A 19,937-nucleotide genomic window follows, 5' to 3' on the forward strand; every position below is an offset into this window, starting at 1 on the left:
TGTGCGTGGGGGGGGGGGCGCGATACGAGGCCGCCTTCGGCTAATTATAAGCCCTCGCTTTGAGGTTTGAGCGTTCGGGGGCCGTTCGGCAATTTCCGGAAAAAAAAACGACACGGTGCCAGTCGTGATCGGGGCCGTTTCGGCTCCGCTCGGGGTATGTATTGGGAGCCTCTTCCGTTGTCGGAAATTGCCGAACGGGCTGGATAGTCGATGACGGCTGCGTCTTTTTCTCCGGAAATGGCCGAGCAGGTTCCGAGCGCCGTTGTTGTCTGCTTCGGCAAATTCCGGAAATTGCCGAAGCGAGTCGAATGGGCTTCCATTCCCGTTTCGGCTTTTTCCGGCGGCTGTCGAAGCGGATAAGCTCGACGACGACGGCTCCTTCGGCTCATTTCGGAGACGGCCATTACTGACGGAGTTGATGACTTTTTATTACGTGATAAAAACACGTAGGGGCGTTATACAGAACTGCTGCCCCTTTGGAGATATTTAAGCTCCAGATTCAAGGCTTTTTTTTTTTTTTTTTTAAAACGAAAACCTCGGAAGCGAGCCTGGGCTGGAGAAGGAGGGCGCTAGCACTACGTGGAGCTGAATTTCAAATTACGTAACAGTTAAGGCAGCCATTACTGATCAGTTGTACGGTACTCCCAAGCAGGAATACGTAAACCATGAAGAATATGGTACGTGAAAAGGGAAAATTCAGTTTGCTTTTAAGGAGGGTGGCACCTTTGGTTATGCGTACCGAGTGAATTTTTCCGGGTCCGGGCGTTACGAGTGGGGTTGAGCCCCTGTCAGCGCAGGTCTGGGTGCCGCTGTTGGCTCCCGGTCGGTGCGCTGCGAGTAGGGAGTTGGATGTCTTTCCGCGGAGGAAGCGTTAGCGGGGAGGAAGGTTCTGGAAGCGGCGGTTGGGGCTGGTGCGCAGCCGAGAGAGGAGGCGGAAGCTGCGGTAGCCGTGCATGGCGGGTGGCGAGTTCCTAAATCACTTGACGTACCCGTTAGCCGAGCTGCCGTTAAGGTGGCGCTGGAGGGGGACACACGGCTATGGAGGTCAGTCAGTGCGCGGTCCGGCGAGTCGCCTTTGCCCTGCGACCGGCCGGGGTGGCGCTGCTAGTAATGGCGGTAGCGAGGGGGAGGGGTAAAATGGCGGCGCCGAGATTCGGTTGTGCGTGAGGCTGTGAGGATCACTGCGAGGATGAGAAAGCGGGTAAGGCGGGAGGGCAGCTGTAGTCGTCTAATACTAGTCGTCTAATATCTGCGGGGGCGGAAAACAGCGCTTGCAAGCTCTTCTGGTACCGTGTGTGTAGGTGCACGCTAGAAGCGGTTTGCAGCACTTGGTTCCTGTTTAGCCCGAGGACCCGGGTGTTATTTATCTTTTTTATTTTATTTTTTTTTTCCTCATCTGGGGCCGGTGCTTCCAGAAGTTCTTCCTTCCCGCTGCATCGCTGTCCCCGGAGGCGATGGCTGCTTCTGGGCGCCATTTTCCCCTTCTAGCTGCGGGGGCCCCTGTTTTCCTGATATCCGCCACATGGCGGAGCCGGCACGGTAACCGCTTCACTCCTGATAACATAAGGCTGCGGGGAAGGGGGAGAACCGGGCTGCTGGATTGCAAAGCCCTGTAGAACGTATAGGGGCTAATGGGGCGCTTGGAGAGGGAGGGGAGAGCGAGCAGTGTCTTTCTAGTTTGGGACCGGTAAACCCAGCTTTTTATTACTTGGCAGGCCTAGCCGTAGTAGTTCAGAGATCCCACTTGCTTGTTTCTGTTAACCATTTTTGTTACTCGGGTTCTGATTCTGCACAAGTCTGTGGTCAGCTTGGAGTATTTGTGCACATATTATTGCTGTAAGAAACACATCTCCTTGCTCTGATGATGAATCTTCCAGTAAAGGCTGCGCATTTTCCAGTCCTTTGAAATGCTGCTTTAAGCCTGTGAAGGAAGGCTTAAAGTAAGCACTAATGAAGAGTCTACAGGGTTCATAAAGATTTCTTCTCACACTCCGTTCCTGCCACAGAGTGTACTATGGAAATCTTGAAAGAGATTTTTCTTCCAGCTTTTATATTGTGGGCCTCGGTGGGGGTGGATTGGGGGTGTGTGCATTTTTACCAAATGAGGATTTTCATCAAGATTCTGAGAGGGACTGGAGTGATAGTGATTTTTATCATACATTTTACAGCTTCAGCATAAACTTCAGATGGTCAGAGCTCTCTGGACCCTGGTGGGAGGTTAATGCTAGACTAACCAGAGCTTCTTAAAACTGACACATTTAAGATAAATAGTCTCTGCATCCAGAGGCTGTGCATGTATTAGTGGAACAACATGTTTATGATATTTTCACGCATAGGTTTTAATTGAAGAGCTGGTAGTGAATTTTGTTACTGCTGCGTCCCAACATGTTTGTGGTGCCTAGATGTTGTTCTGGGTAGGGCAGTGCTGCATGACACTTAATACATGGTAGATGACAGTTTCTAAGAATTCATACATCTGTAAAGTGTGTTATTACTCTGTTTAATGTTTATTAGTAATGTGTGGTATATGTTTGTCCTTTAAAAAACAAATGCAGTTGTTACAGCTGATAGATTCCATTCTTTCCTTGAGTTTCATTTATATGTTTATAACTGTTTTCAAAGGTAAACCTAACACTGGTAAAATCCTACCTGCCTACTAAATTTGCTTGATTGTCATATTTTTATAAGAATATTAATGTGCATTATTAGATGCATGACAATCGGTTATATAGGAAGAAGTGTCTTTTGTGGGCCTATGAAACTGTAGCAAGTAGTCCCCAATTTTCAAGCAGCAGAACTGAAGTAATTTGAGGGGGGGATTTTTCTGGCAGTGTCGTTGCTTAAAATTATTTCTCTGCTAGCCTATTCAAATTGTAAATGATAGTACGACTTGCAGCATATGACTTTTTAGTCCAAGTCTGGTATGCAGCATCCTTTATTCCTTTTAAGAGATGAGGTGAAAGGAAACTTGGCATAACATGGGTTTGCTGCTTTTAAACTCTTGTGTCTAATTTTGCCTGTCTGTACAAGGAGGAGATGTTACTAGCTTCCTCTGTCTTCCTTAGAAGAAAAAATACTAGATCCAACAGCAGATTCCAAGTGTTTTTAAGAGATGTTTAAACTGATCATTCTCAAATACAGTATTTATTTTGGGGGGAACAAAGTTTATTTTTCTAATGGTTGACTTCCTTGTCAGACTGCAGTATCTCAAGCTGGTAATAAGGCGATGCATTTTGAACAAAAACTGATTTAGTACTACCTACAGTAATTGTCTTCCTGTTACATGCATCTAGATCCAGGCCTGCCTTGGACAACCTCAGAAAACATGTTGGTCTACATGCAGATTGGCTTAATACTTTTATAAGCATTTGTGCACTGAACTATTTTGCTTATTTTCCAAATCTCATTGTTTGTCATAGGTTGTCTAATATCCTTTTACATTTATCTTGATGTCCAGTGCATAGTTGGTTATGTTGTTTGTCAGTTATAGCTAACTATGCAGTGTTTGGGTTGTTTAAAAAACAACTACCACTCTAAAGAAAACACATAAAACCAAACACCCAAGCAGGTTTTCTTGATTTTTAAAATTAGTTAACAGTATAAAGCTGAAGTAAGCATTGCATTTGAGTTCTCTTGTCCCTAGCAGGACAGTTCTCTTTCAAACAACATCCTGAAATCGTAGATTTTGTGGAAGGGGACTACTTTTTAGTGTGTTTTTTAAATTGTTGCTGTTTGACATATGAAATTGCAAAATGTATAATCTAGTGATGCTGTTGTGTGTAGAAAAGGACAATTACGATGCCTGCTTAGTATAAAAAGTTAGTATAAAAGTGTTTTTAACTGGTAGAGGTTGGAAGGTTGTCCTTCCTGCTTTCGTATAATACCACATACAAAATAGTAAATGTAATACCATATTATTGGTCCTGGGTTTTTTTAATGATGTACTTATCGCAGCAGAAATTTCTGCTGAACAAGCGCCATGATAATTTCTCTGAAAGGTAATAGAACAAAGTCTTACTGAAAGTGTAATTTATATTAGCGGATACATATGCAAATATGTATTATTCAATTTCTGTTTTAAAGGGAATCCACTTAGTTTTGATACTGCTGCTGTTGAGGGTGGATGTGTTTACCACTAATTCCAGTGGTACAGGATCTCAGATTAATTTTACAGGTGCTCCGGCTTTCGTTTGTTTCAATAATTAATAAGAAAATATGAATTTGGTGAGCTGTATCTTCATTTTTTATTTTTAATGCCTTGGGTAAATAGCATGATAGTATTCATGTACAACAACTTGAGCCAGAATGGTTTTTAGAAATAAATGCCATCTGGAATAGAATCAGACAGTATGAATCAATTCATGTTATCTATAATGAGAACTTTTGGTTTTGTTTTTATTTTCCTTTTCTTTAAAAAGCATCTCCTACAGATCTTTGAGAGGATTATTCTGGAAGTCTTTGAGTGTAGTCCCTTGTTCTTAACACTTGGAGGGAGAGATGGGAAGCAGCGCGTTATTAAATCCGTATCGTAAAAGTGCACCCATAGAATTGCATAAATTGCTTAATTTCTTGAATCGTGGTAGAAAATTTAGAAGAGCCAAGCCTAATTTTGAAAAATACGTCTTACGGAAAGTTTTTGACACTTAAGAAAATCTTACTTGGTGTCTAATTGTGCTGATGCAGAGGTGGTATTGTTAATGATATTAATGTAATCTTCTTTTCTGTGATAGAGGGAAAAGGAGCAGTTCCGCAAACTCTTTATTGGTGGCTTAAGCTTTGAAACAACAGAGGAAAGCTTGAGGAGTTACTACGAGCAATGGGGAAAGCTTACAGACTGTGTGGTAAGTTTGGCATACTAATGTGCAACGATGGCATAGAATGTTTAGAAGTTGTAAAAGTGTGGAGTTTGCTTTCTGGATAGCTTAATGAAGAGATGGACTATTAAATGTTCTTAAGTGTTGGTTGGTTTATATGTAATTCAGTCTGTTGAAGCTATGCACAGGCTTTCCCTTGCAAACTGTTGATAGAGTTAGGGAGCATTCACAAGCTGTTTCCTGTGAAATCTCAGAGATTATCTGTAACCACCGATGTCAACAGTTTAAAATTAACTTGGGTGTCACTGGCTGAAGTGCATTAGGGAGTGCTTACACAGAGCACTGTACATCTGTGTGATTGGTAACCTTTGGCAGAAAGCTGATATCGTGGTAAGCAGCCTCAATAAAGCTGGAAAAGGATATCTTACTGTGTGATGTTTTCATAGAATCATTTAGGTTGGAAAAGACGCTTCAGATCATCGGGTCCAACTGTAAACCTGATGCTGCCAAGTCCACCACTAAACCATGTCCCTAAGCGCAATGTCTATACGTCTTTTAAATACCTCCAGGGATGGTGACTCTTGCAGAAGTTCCTCCACTGAATTTGTTTTGGGAGCAGTAAATACATACTTTATAACACAAATTTAAAGTCTGTGGTCTTCAGAAAGCTTAAAAGAAATTATGTATTTGATTTTTTGAGAAAACAAACATAAATATAAACATGTCACTGATATAGCAGCATTTCTCAGTTACGCGTAGAGTCTTAGAGGACTACAATGGTTTGAATTTCTGTGATGTCAAGCAGTGCCATTCATGTACTTAATCAGCATAGCTTGCTACTTTATTGTAATTGTGTTTTGGAATCAAATCAAGGAAAATGTCAATTAAGTTTACATGTTTTCTCTAAATGTTGTTAGTGTGAAGCTTAACATGAGACAGGAAGAAATGGTTTAAACATGTTTATTATTTCTAGGTAATGAGGGATCCTGCAAGCAAAAGATCGAGGGGGTTTGGTTTTGTAACATTCTCCTCCATGGCTGAAGTTGATGCAGCAATGGCTGCAAGACCTCACACGATTGATGGAAGGGTGGTTGAGCCTAAGAGAGCTGTGGCTAGAGAGGTCAGTATGGCTTTGAAAGCAGATACTTTCCATGCTTTGAAAAAGGAATCTCTGTTTTGGTCAGACAGTTACGCTTTGTTCTTGTTTGAAATTGCCTGGGTTTAAATTCTCTAGTTAAATGGGCGTAGTTGGGGCACTACTTTCCACACGTTTGATCTGTTAAATGACACTATTACATAAATGTCTATTATTACAGTGAATTATTAAGTTACTCTGGTTGTAGAATCATGTCTGCAAGGGATGCAACTGGGGTCTGAAAGTATTGTTAGCAAAGACATGTTGAATGCCTGTAATTATGCAAATTTCAAACTAACTCTTCTCTGGAATGGTTACTGTTACTAAACCTCAAATGAATAAACTCCTGTCAATCTCTCCTGACTATTCCAAGATCTTTTTGGGTATTTCTAAAAGGTATATAACTGAAGTGACTAAAAATAGAGAATGTAGTAGGGAAACTTCTTTTTTCCAGTGGTGGTGTACAAAATCATCTTAGGACTACTCTGGTTTTAGCCCCAAGCATACTTGGTTTTAAACTTCAGGGTACAAATTAGGTGTGTGCACAGGAATGGAGTGCACCTGTAAACTTTTCAGCCAGGTTACTGTTGCACAGAGGTACTTGAGGAGCAAGTGCAGATTCTGGGTGACTTCTGTTTACCACATTGTGGAAGCTCTGGGAGGGTTTGCCAGTTTAAGGTTGGACCTCGGTGTTTAGTGCATTTGGACTGATGAACTGGAATTGAATGACCTGTCCCAGAGGTCAAGGGAAATGGAAATCGTAACCACTGGTACCCCTGTTAGCTATCCCAGTTTTCTTTCCATTCCCTGCAGAATGCAGGGTTGGTTACCATTTGGAAAAGGTAATTAAAGCAGCATATGTGTATACTGTTTATACACACAAAGCTATTGCTAAGCTTTAGGAATAAGTCATTCCTACCTAGTGCAGCAGCTTGGGTATCATGCTCAAAGTGTAAAAACAACCCATGAATGTGAGGAGTTGTCTTCATATTTTGAATAGGGGTTAAAATGCATAGCTGTGGATTCACTGAAGTTGAGGGACCTTTGCTGTTGATACGAGTGGAATGTGGGTTTCACTGCTGTTGGGGAAATGGGCAGGGGAAGCTGACACATCTTTGTTTCAATTACAAAAATCGTGCTCTAGTTTAAGTTATTAAATACTTGCAGTTCTTTCAAAGAGTTGATCTTACATTTTCTCTAAATATGTTTAAAGGCTTCTTATTTACTTTTAGGCATTTCATAGCACATTTTATCTGTATCTTTTTCAGTGCTTTTAAGGCTTTGACAAAAGGGGGGAGGAAAAACCTGTAAATTGCCCCATGTTACTTCCCTCCCAGAAGGCCCCTGCAAGCAAGGTTGCAGGGACATGCATCGTAAGAGGGCTACCGCAGTGCTTGAAAAATCTTAGTTTATCAGTATTCCATTCCTGAAGTCCTGGCAAAATAGTGATTTGTGAAATTGTTTTTCTGTGTGGTAATTTAAAGGATTCTTTTAACAGGAATCTGGAAAACCTGGTGCTCATGTTACTGTGAAAAAACTATTTGTTGGTGGTATTAAAGAGGACACTGAAGAGCACCACCTTCGTGACTACTTTGAGGAATATGGAAAAATCGACACTATTGAAATCATTACTGATAGACAGTCTGGTAAAAAGAGAGGGTTTGGATTTGTTACATTCGATGACCATGATCCTGTGGATAAAATTGTATGTAAGTAAGCTTCATTTCGCTCTTTCATTTGATAGTATTAATCCTTGCAGTCATGGTAATTGTGTAAAGTTAAACTTAAATCATGGTAATTGTAAAGCTAAACTTAAAGAGATAATGGGATTAGTTATGTGCATGAATATTTGCTATGTTATAGTTTTGGTGAATTGTGTGGGAACCTGTATTTTAAATGAGTACTGGCTTTTTTTGCTTAAAAATTGTATGGTAGTTTGGGGGTTTTAAATTACATGGTATATGTATGGATTAATTTGGAAATTACTTAAGTTTTGGAAGCCTGATATTCTTATTTGTTGCCAGATCAGTACTTAAATGCTGATGGTATCTTATTTGATGTGGTTACAGTGCAGAAGTATCACACCATCAATGGCCATAATGCAGAAGTAAGGAAAGCTCTCTCTAGACAGGAAATGCAGGAAGTTCAAAATTCTAGAAGTGGGAGAGGAGGTATGTACAAGTAATGGTTAATGGTCTGTGGTTGATTGTTGTGTTCACTTTCCATGATCTCACTGCTTATCATTGTTGAACTGTTACAGGGAACTTTGGTTTTGGTGATGCACGTGGAGGTGGTGGCAACTTTGGTCCAGGACCTGGCAGCAATTTCAGAGGGGGAGCCGGTAAGACAGGCATGTTTGTAGCATTTTTTTTTTCCTTGTTTATACTGTCTGTCTGGTTCTGGGTAACTTTGTAAGCTACTGCTGTTTAATTTAAATGCAGCTGTGGCAGTTAAAGAATTTTTGGGGAAAATAACTTGCAAACCTCTTCTGTAGTACACAAATTGATTATGTGGATATTCAGTAAAATGAAGTGATTTTCATTTTCTTCTTTCCCTTTTTTTTTTTTTTTTTTAGGATTTTATTAGAAGCCAAAACTAACCTAAACTTAATTTTGTTAAGGAATTAGAGATTTCTCCTGTGTAATTCTGTGCAGCACTTGCCTGACCTTTACAGTGGAAGGGCTATGTCCAAAATTAATACCGGGTACCTTACAAATGCAGAAAATTGAAGATGTAGAACAATGATTGGATGTGTTATTTTACATATATTTTTCTAAATTCAAGTATACATGTGCTTATATATGCTTAAACAATAATCCTTAAGGTCATAGGGGTTTGAGAATTCAGTTAGTTTGCTACAGGTGAATTGAAATACTTCGGTTTTTTTCTCCAACAGATGGATATGGAAGCGGCCGCGGATTTGGTGATGGGTATAACGGATATGGTGGAGGACCTGGAGGTTAGTTTACTTTCGTGGTGGTGGTGGTGGTGGTTTTTCTCTCATTCAGAAACAGTTTTACATTCGCTTACCATTTGTATAAAATTTATATTAATTGCCAAAGCCATTTTGTTGTCTTCAAGAAGCACACATGGCTGTTGGCTCATGCTAAACCTTTATATGGTAAATTTTATGGTTATTTCTTGCACGGTCCTGCCCATTTCTTCAGAATAGCAGTGTTTCTTAAATTTCCTGAAAAATCAAAATTTTAATGAAGCCTTTTAATTGGGGGTTTTAGGCAGTCTGACTGGTGGGTTTCGGTCACAGTTCAGTTAGGTTGGGAGCTGGTACGTGCCTTTAAAAATAGTGTTCATAGAAATTTCTTTACAAAACTCCTACCCTTTTCTTCCCCTGTGCACTTCTAAGCGGAAGAATATCCTCTGATTCTGTAGAATTTGGTTGCCTTCTACACCGAAAAGTTTATTTTAAAGGATTATATTGTCATAGGTGGCAACTTTGGTGGCAGTCCTGGTTACGGAGGAGGAAGAGGAGGATATGGTGGAGGAGGACCTGGATATGGCAACCAGGGTGGGGGCTATGGAGGTGGTTATGACAACTATGGAGGAGGTAACCTACTGGCTTGAAATGACCAAGCATTTCAGTTGTAAATTAGTGCAAGTCATTTGAGATTTGGGGGGGGAGGGGGGGCATTGTAAATGTTGTCTAAGGAAGCTTTTGTTTTCCAAATAGTATGAAATAGTATGAAAAAGCAGTTTGTTGCATACACTGCTGGAATACTTGTGTGATTTTGTACTTTATTTAAAATTCTAATGAGAGAACTTTGAGTGCCATATGCGTTTTAGCTCATCTAGGTATTTCTCCACTTTTGTATTGATAATGCAGGCAATTATGGAAGTGGGAACTATAATGATTTTGGAAACTACAACCAACAACCTTCAAATTATGGTCCAATGAAGAGTGGAAATTTTGGTGGCAGCAGGAACATGGGGGGACCATATGGTGGAGGTATCGTATATGTCCTGACCTGCCTTGGAGCCAAACAGAGTGGGTGGGCTTTAGTCTTTTGGGGAGGTGGAAGGGACGATAGGGTAAGGGGTAACTCTTTTCAACGAAAAGAGCGTAGATTAAGATTAGATATAAGGAAGAAATTACGATGAGGGTGGTGAGGAACAGGTTGCTCAGAGAAGTTGTGGATGCCCCATCCCTGGAAGAAGTGTTCAAGGCCAGGTTGGATGGGGCTCTGAGCAACCTGAAAAGATGTCCCTGCCGATGGCAGGAGGGGTGGAACTAGATGACCTTTAAAGGTCCCTTCCAACCCAAACCATTCTATGATTCTAAGACTGATATGTAGAAATTGGATAACTTCTGCAATAGATGGACTGCAGTGCCCATGTTCTTTCTCCAAGTTGGCTACAATTTCTCATCTTGAGACTGCAAAGGTTTTCTTGGGGAAAATTATTATTACTATTGTTTAGAAGATAAATGACAAGATACTAACTTTTTCCAGAATATTATGAAATGTGTTGCAGTTTCCAGTCTGTAAAGATTTTAGCCAAGTTTCGTGTTCTTTGCTGTCAGCTCACACTATTTGTAGAGAGTCTAGTTAATGTCCACTAATCTTGCTGGGATTTCTTTTTTCCCCCCTCTTGTTGTAGTGTCACTTTTTTCTGACACTTTCTGCTTTTTGTTGTCTAAATGTTATTTAACATGGCACGTAAAGCTTGTGAAATGGAAACTGAAACACGAAGCCCTTTCTTGTAAGGTTTAGCATGCAAATAAAGTCAGCCCTCACAGGCTCAAGACAGTACAGTGCATCAAATGACATGTGACGCACTTGAATCTTCTAAGATGTCAGCATGTAGTTCTTGTGGCAATTCTTGGAGGTTATTTAGAGGAAGACAGCGAGATGCTAAAATCTTTCTTGTATATGCCATGTCTGGAAGTAAAGTGGATGTTAATCTTCATACAGAATCAAAAGCATTCCTAGATTTAAAAAGTGTATTGATGTAACTTCTTTTTCTGCAATTGCAGGAAACTATGGTCCGGGGGGCAGTGGAGGAAGTGGTGGATATGGAGGGAGGAGCCGTTATTGAGTTTCTGCAAGCATGCCATGGGTAAGTATGTTTATAAGTGTTAAAATTGCAGTGATTCTTGAGAGTAGCTGCAGGAGTTAAAAGCTTTTTAGGATCATATTATCTTTCCTTTAAAAAATGGTTAGATGAATAATTTCATAACCTATTTTTTTACTCTTTACTTCTGTTGAAACAGGCTTCACTGTATAAATAGGAGAGGATGAGAGCCCAGAGGTAACAGAACAGCTTCAGGTTATCGAAATAACAATGTTAAGGAAACACTTATCTCAGTCATGCATAAATATGCAGTGATATGGCAGAAGACACCAGAGCAGATGCAGAGAGCCATTTTGTGAATGGATTTGGATTATTTAATAACATTACCTTACTGTGGAGGAAGGATTGTAAAAATGCCTTTGAGACAGTTTCTTAGCTTTTTAATTGTTGTTTCTTTCTAGTGGTCTTTGTAAGTGTAGAAGCATTCCTTTGATAATGTTAAATTTGTAAGTTTCAGGTGACATGTGAAACCTTTTTTAAGATTTTCCTCAAAGTTTTGAAAAGCTATTAGCCAGGATCATGGTGTAATAAGACATAACGTTTTCCTTTTAAAAATTTAAGTGCGTGTGTAGAGTTAAGAAGCTGTTGTACATTTATGATTTAATAAAATAATTCTAAAGGAAATATTGTGTAATTTTAGATTTTTTTTTTAATATTGTAAAATAAGGCAAGGAGTGGGTAGTATAAGGTCCCACAAATAATATAAAGCTATTGTTGTACATGTAAAATTAAATGCTGGTCAGAAAAAAGTATGTTGTCTGTAAATGATCAGGTTTAAAATATCTAGATAACTTAAGGGATATCTCTGCAAGGAGAAACACCTTTTTAGATCTTTTAGATGCTGCTTCTTCAATGGCAAGGAAAGGAAATATCCCCAGCGAGGTACTCTTCCAGGGACACAGGTCTAGTACAAGAGAACTCTTGAAAACGTCACTAAGTTCAGCCAGTCTTAAAAAGCTGCGCTGTATTTCTGCAAAGCTTTAACTACAGTAGTTTATAAGGATGCCAACGAAGGCTGAGGGTGTAGAGCAAAATAGTTCTAAGCTTCAGTTAAACTTCTTTAGGTAAGATCTTATTTACTTTTCCTTTCTTAATGTTCCAAAAACAAGAAACTAATATTGTTTGACAGTATTCTTTCAGTATAGTGATTATCGTTATGTAGTTTAACATAGCAATGAATTGAGTTAACAATTACCAATTGAAAAGAAATTTGTGAATCCTGTTTTCTTGTATTATTAAATTTTTTACAAACAGATTTTTGTTAATTTCAGCTACTTAACATATTTTTTTCCTACTGGAATCTAGCTATGATATGAACCCTGGACAAGCATAGACTGCTGCCACTGTACACTGCTACAGTTGAACAAATGAGACCTGCAAGTGTCCATTAGTAAAGCTTTGCAAGGGTTCCATCCCTGGTGTTGGTAGTTAAAATGGTAGGTCACAAGTTAATTAAATCATACAACTTTATTTTTGCATCCTGCAACATTTTATTTTTTCGTGGGAGTCTATGCATTATGGTGGTTGCAAGGTAATGCGATGAAGGTAGTTCTGTGCTGTTGAAAATGAACTATGTTGTTATGTGTCTTGTCTACTGTAATCTATTTTATATAACACGTTTCATCCTGAAGGTTCCCAAGTAACTGTAGACTGTTTACGTGTAAGGAAAAAAATTGCACCACAGAATACATCTGCCTCTGTGAAGGAGTGTGTCGTCCATTCTTTTAACGACTGCATAAGCAGTTCTTTAGGAGGGGAAGTGAAAACTTCAAATGAAACTGCAGGTGGTATTTCATAAGTGTATAATGTAATCATGTAAATTGGAATTTGGCTAGAATGTTGAGGTTTCCACCATTTTTTATAGTTCTTGCAGCTAATAAACCTTAGTGCCAAATTCAGTCAGCCTTACTCTCACTGCATTGAATTGTTTGCACCTCAAATTAATGGAAATTCATCAAGTACTGAGTTACTCAGAGTAAGGGTGGCGTACTCTACTAGATTTGGTTTTTCAATAAAAAACAACAAAACCCACCAAAAAAAAAAAGGCAACCAAAAATGCCCTCATTTCAAAGTTTTATCGCCTTCAAAAGGCTACCCACTGAAGAATGTGGACTCAGCTAACAAAAGTCCTGTTCCTTTTTGTGTTAGACACACCAGTGAACTGCTTATACTTTTTTTTTTAAAAAAATGGCTGAAGTTCCCCTATTGGTAATTTGGTTTAGACATATGTGATAAACATCTTCAGATACACTTTTTTTTTCTTTGGCAGGAAGGTGCCATGCTGCAGGTAACTAATGAAGAAGTGGTCAACCACAGAAACGCTTCAAGAAATAAGAAATTCTGTATCATCAGAAAATAGTTGTTTTTGCTGCCTTCATTAAAAATCTAGAGGTTAAATGAACACTGATAAAACATCACAATTAGTACAGCTCCCTGTAATGCTGGGTTTTTTAAATTATAGTAATAATGTCTTGTAAATCTTTCGAATAAAACTCAGATTCGTTAGGAGAAACAAATCACTAATGTTAAAATAGCAAGCATTCTGTGAGTAGAAAGTTTAACTACATATTTTTATAACTTTCATAGCTTTAAAATAAAGTATTTTTTATACCAAAGTAGTTCTAGTGTAATGCTTAATAAAAACTTAGTGTGTGTCTAACATTAAATAATGTTTATGTGCAGCTTTTAGACCCTTCATGATTTGAAATACTCCATTTTGAGGTGGATTTAAAACAAAGTCAAGTTGGCAAGTGTATTCACAGAACTTGTATCTCTGACCATAGGCATCTGTTCTCTGTTGGGAGAAACAGTGCTACAAATTAAAAATGCTGATCTTTTGCTGTTGGACACAATTGCTTTAAAATAGCTTTTTGGCTGTGTTTTATATCGCTTTATAAAAATACCTCCTCCTTTCCTGTTAATGAAACTAACCACTTAAGACAGTTTGTCAAAATGTGATAGGACAATAGCTTTATCCTTTTCACCTGTAAAGGGCTTTTAGCACCAAGAGAGAAAGACTGAATGGAATGTAGAGTTCCTGCTGTACCAGAACTGTGTTACTGATAGCTGCATCTTCTGGGGGGAAAAAACAACAAACAAACAAACCCCAAAACAAAACCCAAAACAAAACTCAACAAACAAGTGCGAGCTTGGGAAAGCTTCAGTTGGGAATGTATTTGAGGGAAGGTATCTTCAGTCTATACTGTTTTAACCTGTTACCTACATACGTGGTTTATTCTGAACTTGAAATTTATATGCTTAGCTTTGGCAGAATCGTACTGTCTTTAACCTTCTTTATATAATTCAAAAATACTATTCAAGGGATCACATATGATTTTTTTCTGTGTTTCTTAAGTTGAACTTTGAAATACTTGTATAGGTAACCAGTGGGCTGCAACGGAAGCAGAAAATGAAGACGCACAAAATCTGCTTTACTTTCTTCTTTCCAACAGAATCAGTTGACCAGTTGCTAAGGAATTTGCCTTCTTTCCTGGAACCTAGATTTAGTTAATGGAAGTTTTTTCTTTACAGTTGCCAAGTCCACATTCATGTAACATTAAAAAAACCCCACCCCCCAAAAAAAACCACTTCAAAGGGGGGTAATTCTCTCTTTCTGTTTGAGATCTTTACACTCTTACAGTAGTTTTGCAACAAGGTTTAAAATTCACTTGAATTAAGTAAGTTATGTTTTCCATAATGAGGATGTTTTAATTTTGATCTACTGGCGATGGGGGAAGGGAGCGTATAGGGGACAGCAGTATGCAAAACCTAAGTTATTAGATATTTAAAGTCTTGAAAGCTTGGAGTATTTGAGTAAGTTTCCTGTTGTCTTACTGTTGAACTTTCATGGCTTTTCTTTCTTGGTATGTTCTTAAGAATTAAAGCAAGTGACAATCACAATGTTTACTGATGAATTCAAGTAAGAGAAGTCACCATTTTGAGCCAACCAGATACCGAAAGCTAGGAACTTTGAATAAAAACAACAGTGTGTGGTCAGTTACTGGTCCTCAATTTGTAGACAATGTATACATTTCCTTTCTTAGTTTCTAAGAAGATGGTTTTATGTCACTCTACAGACTTTCCTGTTTTCGAAGTAAGGGTAACATTGCTGGTCAGTATGTTTCGGTGTACTGACAACGGAGGATTGGGTTGTCAGTGCTGGGCCCAGCTTGCCCCCAGCACACACTTTGTGCAGCAAACGGGGAGAGTGTGAAAGAATGTAACTTTTTGGTAACCGGTATGGGAGCAAAAATAACCCCAAAAACCTGCAGCGTATGACTTGCATTTATAAAGTGGTGAAGAGAGGTCAATACTAGGGTTCTGGCCACTCGGACTCTGTTCACTCTGTATTATTTACAATGAAAGTTGGATTTTACTTCTATTACTTGTGTTTCAGGTGCTGAAAAGTGTTCAGGAAAATGTGAGAAATTGCTCTTAATATTGTAAAATTAGCAGGAATTTAACTTTGTTGTGTGGGGAAGAAGATTGCATTATTTTGGTTTTACGATGAATGTACATATTATCTTGGGGATGAAATCACTACTTCTGGGGAAGAAAAACCCCAAAAAACGTAGACCTGAATTTTGAAGGAGCTGTCAGCTGAGTTTATTTTGGCAACTTGACCACATTTGTGAAGGAGGATGATTTTGCCGAGAACATACTGAAACAGTACATTCCCTACAGCTTTAGCGTTTCAATTTGTTTTCAAAGCAGGGTGCGTGATGCACGTGGAATCCCATAGTAGCGCTGTTACTTTTTTTTTTTCCCCTCCTAAGGGAGATGCCAGGTTCTCTTCTCGTTTATACTGGTAGGAATGTGTAGGAGCATAACATGGAAGGGTGTTCCTGGGTAACGTCGGTCCGTTTTGCCAGAAGTTGTACTGTCCCTTTTAACAGGTGTGTTCTTGCTTTGCAGCTAGTGTTGATCTGCATTGCAGCAGAAGTTACTCCAGTTAATTGTAAGCAAGAACTGGTTTATCAATCAACAGTAAAAGTAAAGAGTGTTTGACTTTAAATGGCTGTGTGACTTGCCTGGCAGATTGCTATGAATGTACTAGGTCAACAGCGTTTGGGGACCACGTAGTTCACGAACTAGCTTCTGTGACCTCCCGTGCTGCTGCATGGTACGAACAAGGTGACTTTGTGGGCAAGTCCTACAAAATTGCTGTTCCCCCTGAGTTCTCGCCAACACGCGATTTTCCTCCCGCCCCTTTCCTTCCTCTTACTTGGTCTGCTCTTTCTCGGTTCGCTTTTAGGTGTTCTTGTGTGAAAATCAATGGCCGATGCATTTAATGGAGTTCTAGTAGGTGTGTAGCAGGTATCAAGTTGCAATGCTTTTACGAGGTACGCTATGGTAATAAGACTTCACATGGTTACACGTCATCTCTATTTGGTTTATTTAATAAACAGTTTTTCACTAGAACCTGGTGCCGAGTGTCCTGTTGCCTCATTTATAGGCCTCTACCTACTTTGTCCTCAAGATTCTCGTTGAACCATACTTCTGACTCCCATAAGATACAAATGCAGTGTGTGTATTTTGGGGCAAATACTGAGCTGTTGAAACACAAACTGATCTTGATGAAGTTGTGTTGTCCTTTGTTTCCTCTTTTAAGTTCGTTACTCCGGTTTACCCCATCTAAAACTAGATTGTAAGCTCTTGAGCAGGAACAGTCTTAGTTTGTAAAAATTTAGCTTCTGTAAAAAGCAAAGGCTACTGAATAAAACCGAAACATTAAGCTAAGGCTGCACTTCAGTGCAGTACTGGTAGTGGTCATTCAAAGCGTGTGCAGTGTTACAGCAGTACGCCGTCTCTTCCGTGAGGGCTTATTTCCAGTGTGTCTGTACGGGAGCGTTCAGCCTTACCTTTCATAAACGACGCTTAGGGTATTGCATTCTAATAAAGCACTAAACTTGTGTTCGTTTCTGATGGATGCTTCTCTGGAAGAGGTACGGCTCTGGGAGCAGCTAGCGGCTCATGCTGTTCCGTAGCGCCTGTGGTGTTGCTACCAGCAATAATGGGGAAGGTAATGGCTACGCTTTGTGACTGCCCCACCACCCAGTGTTTTTCTCTACGCTTGCTCAATCTGAGCTTTTCTAACCTCTTGCAGATAACCTCTCACTCTTCATTATTAATGTAACAAACGCAGTTTACCACTCACGTGTTACGGACTACTTAATAGCTTTGCTGTGGGAACAATATTTTAATGGGAACTCGTGTGCTGGTGTTTGCATTTTTTTTGTTGCTGTATCAACAGCTAAATCGACGATCGCTTGGCGATTTTCTAGCAGTGTAACAAGTCTTCAGAGAGATGCTTTTCTCCATGTTAGTATTCGGTAAGGTAGAACGCAGCCCTAATAGCTTTTTCACTAGATGCCTGGCTCCAAAGTTTGATACCACATCATGTCTTTTTATACAGCGCAGTTCCTGGTTTGTACACTTCGGATTTTGGTTTCTTGAAAGTTTTCAACGATCTATCGGTAAGACAGCCAAGATAGACTTCAGTCGGGGGTTTCCCACCTTTTACAACCACTTCAGGTTTTTTTAACAGTGCTGTTTTCCTGAATAGCTCCTCGACTCCTTTACAGTGTCTCCTTTTTGTGTATGTTGAAAACACACAGTCTAAGGCCATTGCACAAAGTGCACTAAAAGTAGCTTCAGGAACCCTTTGTCTTGGGAGGAGAGCTTGCTATAAAACCTGCTCTTTCCTTACCTGTCTAGCCTAACTTTCACAAGTAATTTAAGGATGTGAAAACATAAGGTATAGGCAAGGCTAAGCAGTGTTTGGGGTTTTTTGTGTTTTTTTTTGATGGGAAACGGTATAGGCAAGGCTAAGCAGTTTTTGGGTTTTTTTGGGTTTTTTTTTTTTTTTCTTTAATTTAAGGATGAAAACATAAGGTATAGGCAAGGCTAAGCAGTGTTTGGGGTTTTTTGTGGTTTTTTTTTTTTAAACATAGGCTAGTCTCAGGGAAGACACTTCAAAAAGTATCAACAGTTTTTAGGTGAAAATGGCAGTCTACTAAAATTGAAAAAAACGGGACACACTTCTGAATTCTGCCTGCAGTTTCTTCTGTTGGTAGAAGCTTCAGGTTTGAGAAAATTACGTAGTACATCCAGACTAACGCTCAGTGTCTGTGTCATCAGCACTGTTACAACTCACAGTCCACCCAAAATTAGTAATTCACCTGAGAGGTTTTGTAGGGGTATGGTTGCTAACTGAGCTCTCAGAAATCGAGATTCATACATAAACTTCTTAAATGCAGTTGTTGAACAATAACGAAAGTGCAATTAGCTGAGGGCAGGTTGTGACACTTTCCAATCTGCAAATTTACAGGTAATGGAATGGGGCTGGGGAAATGGGGTTGGGGCTGATGTCTTCACTTTACATGGGTCATCTGGAGCATGCTGCTTTCTATTAAGATTGTTCTCTGAAAGAGTTCCAACATGCTTATTTTCAGCATGTGCCAAAATTTAACCATGTAACTGCTACCCAGCTGGGTGTATGCTTTACTTCGTTAGTAGCTGGCTTTACAAGAGTCTGCAGAGCTCACTCTACTGCTACTGAAGAAGTGGGCATTGGAAATTTGAGCCTTTTTTTTTCCTCCCTTCCCTCATAGGACTGTAGAAGCTTGTGTTGTGAGGCCCTAAAACAGAAATACTTGGGTTTCTGGTTTTATCAGTTACGGGCCTCATCTAGTATCTATCAGAATTTGTGCATGTGGGCCGTGAAGTAGACTTAAAGACCTGGTCCTGCAAAGACTACATGCATAGACTTTAAAATGCTTATTACGTCATTTAACTGAAGGATGACAATCATGCTGACTCAAAAGTGTACTGGTTGGGTTTTTTTTTTTCCCTGGGAACTAGAAATAAAGTTCACAATTCATCATATGTATCCGTTACCTGTTGCATGTTTTGGTTGAAGTTCATGAACTAGCGATTAAATAAATGCCTTGTGAATTGCTGTTAGGATAGATATGCTTCGCGCTGGTGCTTAACCAACAGCAAGAAATTTCAGGGCCTCGCTAATGAAAGTTTCCGCTATGAATTTACCCTATCAATTTGAGGCTGTGGCAAAACAGGTAAAAGAACAGACGCACACATTTATTTAAAGAAATATTTTCATATAAAATGCAGAGCAAATGGTTCGAACTGGCTGATTTCATTATCGATAACTCAGTGCGTTTTGCACTCTGGGAGGCAGTGCTCCCTTTTTAGAAAACGCCACTTGATGCTACCAGTTACTGTAAACACAAGTGCAAACAACCAACATGATTTACATGCTAATGGCATAGTTTTTATGTCTTCAAAAGGTATAATTTGGCATTTAAACTTGTATTGCATGTATGGGTAGTTTTTCTGTGTTCGGTGCAAGTGCTTTTTTTAACATCCCTGTCCATAAAGTTGCTACGTTGTCATCATGCCGTGACCAATAAGATTTTATTTTAATACTAGTTTTACGGGTTTTTTTAATAAAAGATATAAAAAGTATTTGTTGCTATCTAGTTGTTAATATTAGTAATTATTTTAATATCTTACAAACTAGTATGCCTCTTAACATTCCTTCCTTATCATTCATCACATGCCTTTTAGGCCATCTTTTTTGCAGACCCTTTTCAGGTTGTAACATAGAAAAGGATAAGCTGTTGTGAATAAGCATGCGAGTGAATGAAATGTCGTCTTTTTCATAGCACAAATAAATAAGTATCAAAACCAAAAGCTCTTCTCTTCATTCAAAGCCACTATTGAAGTGTAACCTCATTATCACAAGTACAGATAAAGAGTAATTTGGTTCAATTTAATTTACTTTAAAGATTGAGGGAAAATCTAAAAATAAAAATCCGTAACATTGAAGATACTTAAAAAATACCAGTTTTTAAAAAGCTAAAGCTAAAAAGAAAAAC

General features: G+C 39.2%; 1 protein-coding gene across 8 annotated transcripts; it reads left to right on the forward strand.

Annotated features, from left to right (window-relative positions):
* Positions 1 to 330: 330 nt before the first annotated feature.
* On the forward strand, positions 331 to 15,032 carry HNRNPA2B1 (heterogeneous nuclear ribonucleoprotein A2/B1). 8 transcript variants are annotated; one of them, XR_657711.1, is made up of 13 exons: positions 331 to 677; positions 4,731 to 4,841; positions 5,788 to 5,934; positions 7,448 to 7,658; positions 8,019 to 8,120; positions 8,210 to 8,299; positions 8,846 to 8,908; positions 9,395 to 9,514; positions 9,791 to 9,913; positions 10,940 to 11,022; positions 11,177 to 12,101; positions 12,343 to 12,473; positions 13,307 to 13,646. XR_657711.1 is itself a non-coding variant. In XM_009282035.1 (11 exons), exons 1-10 carry the CDS (start codon positions 666 to 668, stop codon positions 10,999 to 11,001), a joined length of 1,041 nt encoding a protein of 346 aa, XP_009280310.1. In that variant the 5' UTR covers positions 331 to 665; the 3' UTR covers positions 11,002 to 11,022; positions 13,307 to 15,032. The 8 variants fall into 8 exon arrangements, 3 of the variants coding, with proteins under 3 accessions (XP_009280310.1, XP_009280312.1, XP_009280311.1); XR_657712.1 differs by lacking the exon at positions 11,177 to 12,101 and having other exon boundaries at positions 13,307 to 15,032; XR_657713.1 differs by lacking the exon at positions 11,177 to 12,101 and having other exon boundaries at positions 8,210 to 8,290; positions 13,307 to 15,032.
* Positions 15,033 to 19,937: the final 4,905 nt, after the last annotated feature.

Source organism: Aptenodytes forsteri, unplaced genomic scaffold (assembly GCF_000699145.1).
Source record: "Aptenodytes forsteri isolate BGI_AS27 unplaced genomic scaffold, ASM69914v1 Scaffold164, whole genome shotgun sequence".
NCBI lineage: Eukaryota > Metazoa > Chordata > Aves > Sphenisciformes > Spheniscidae > Aptenodytes > Aptenodytes forsteri.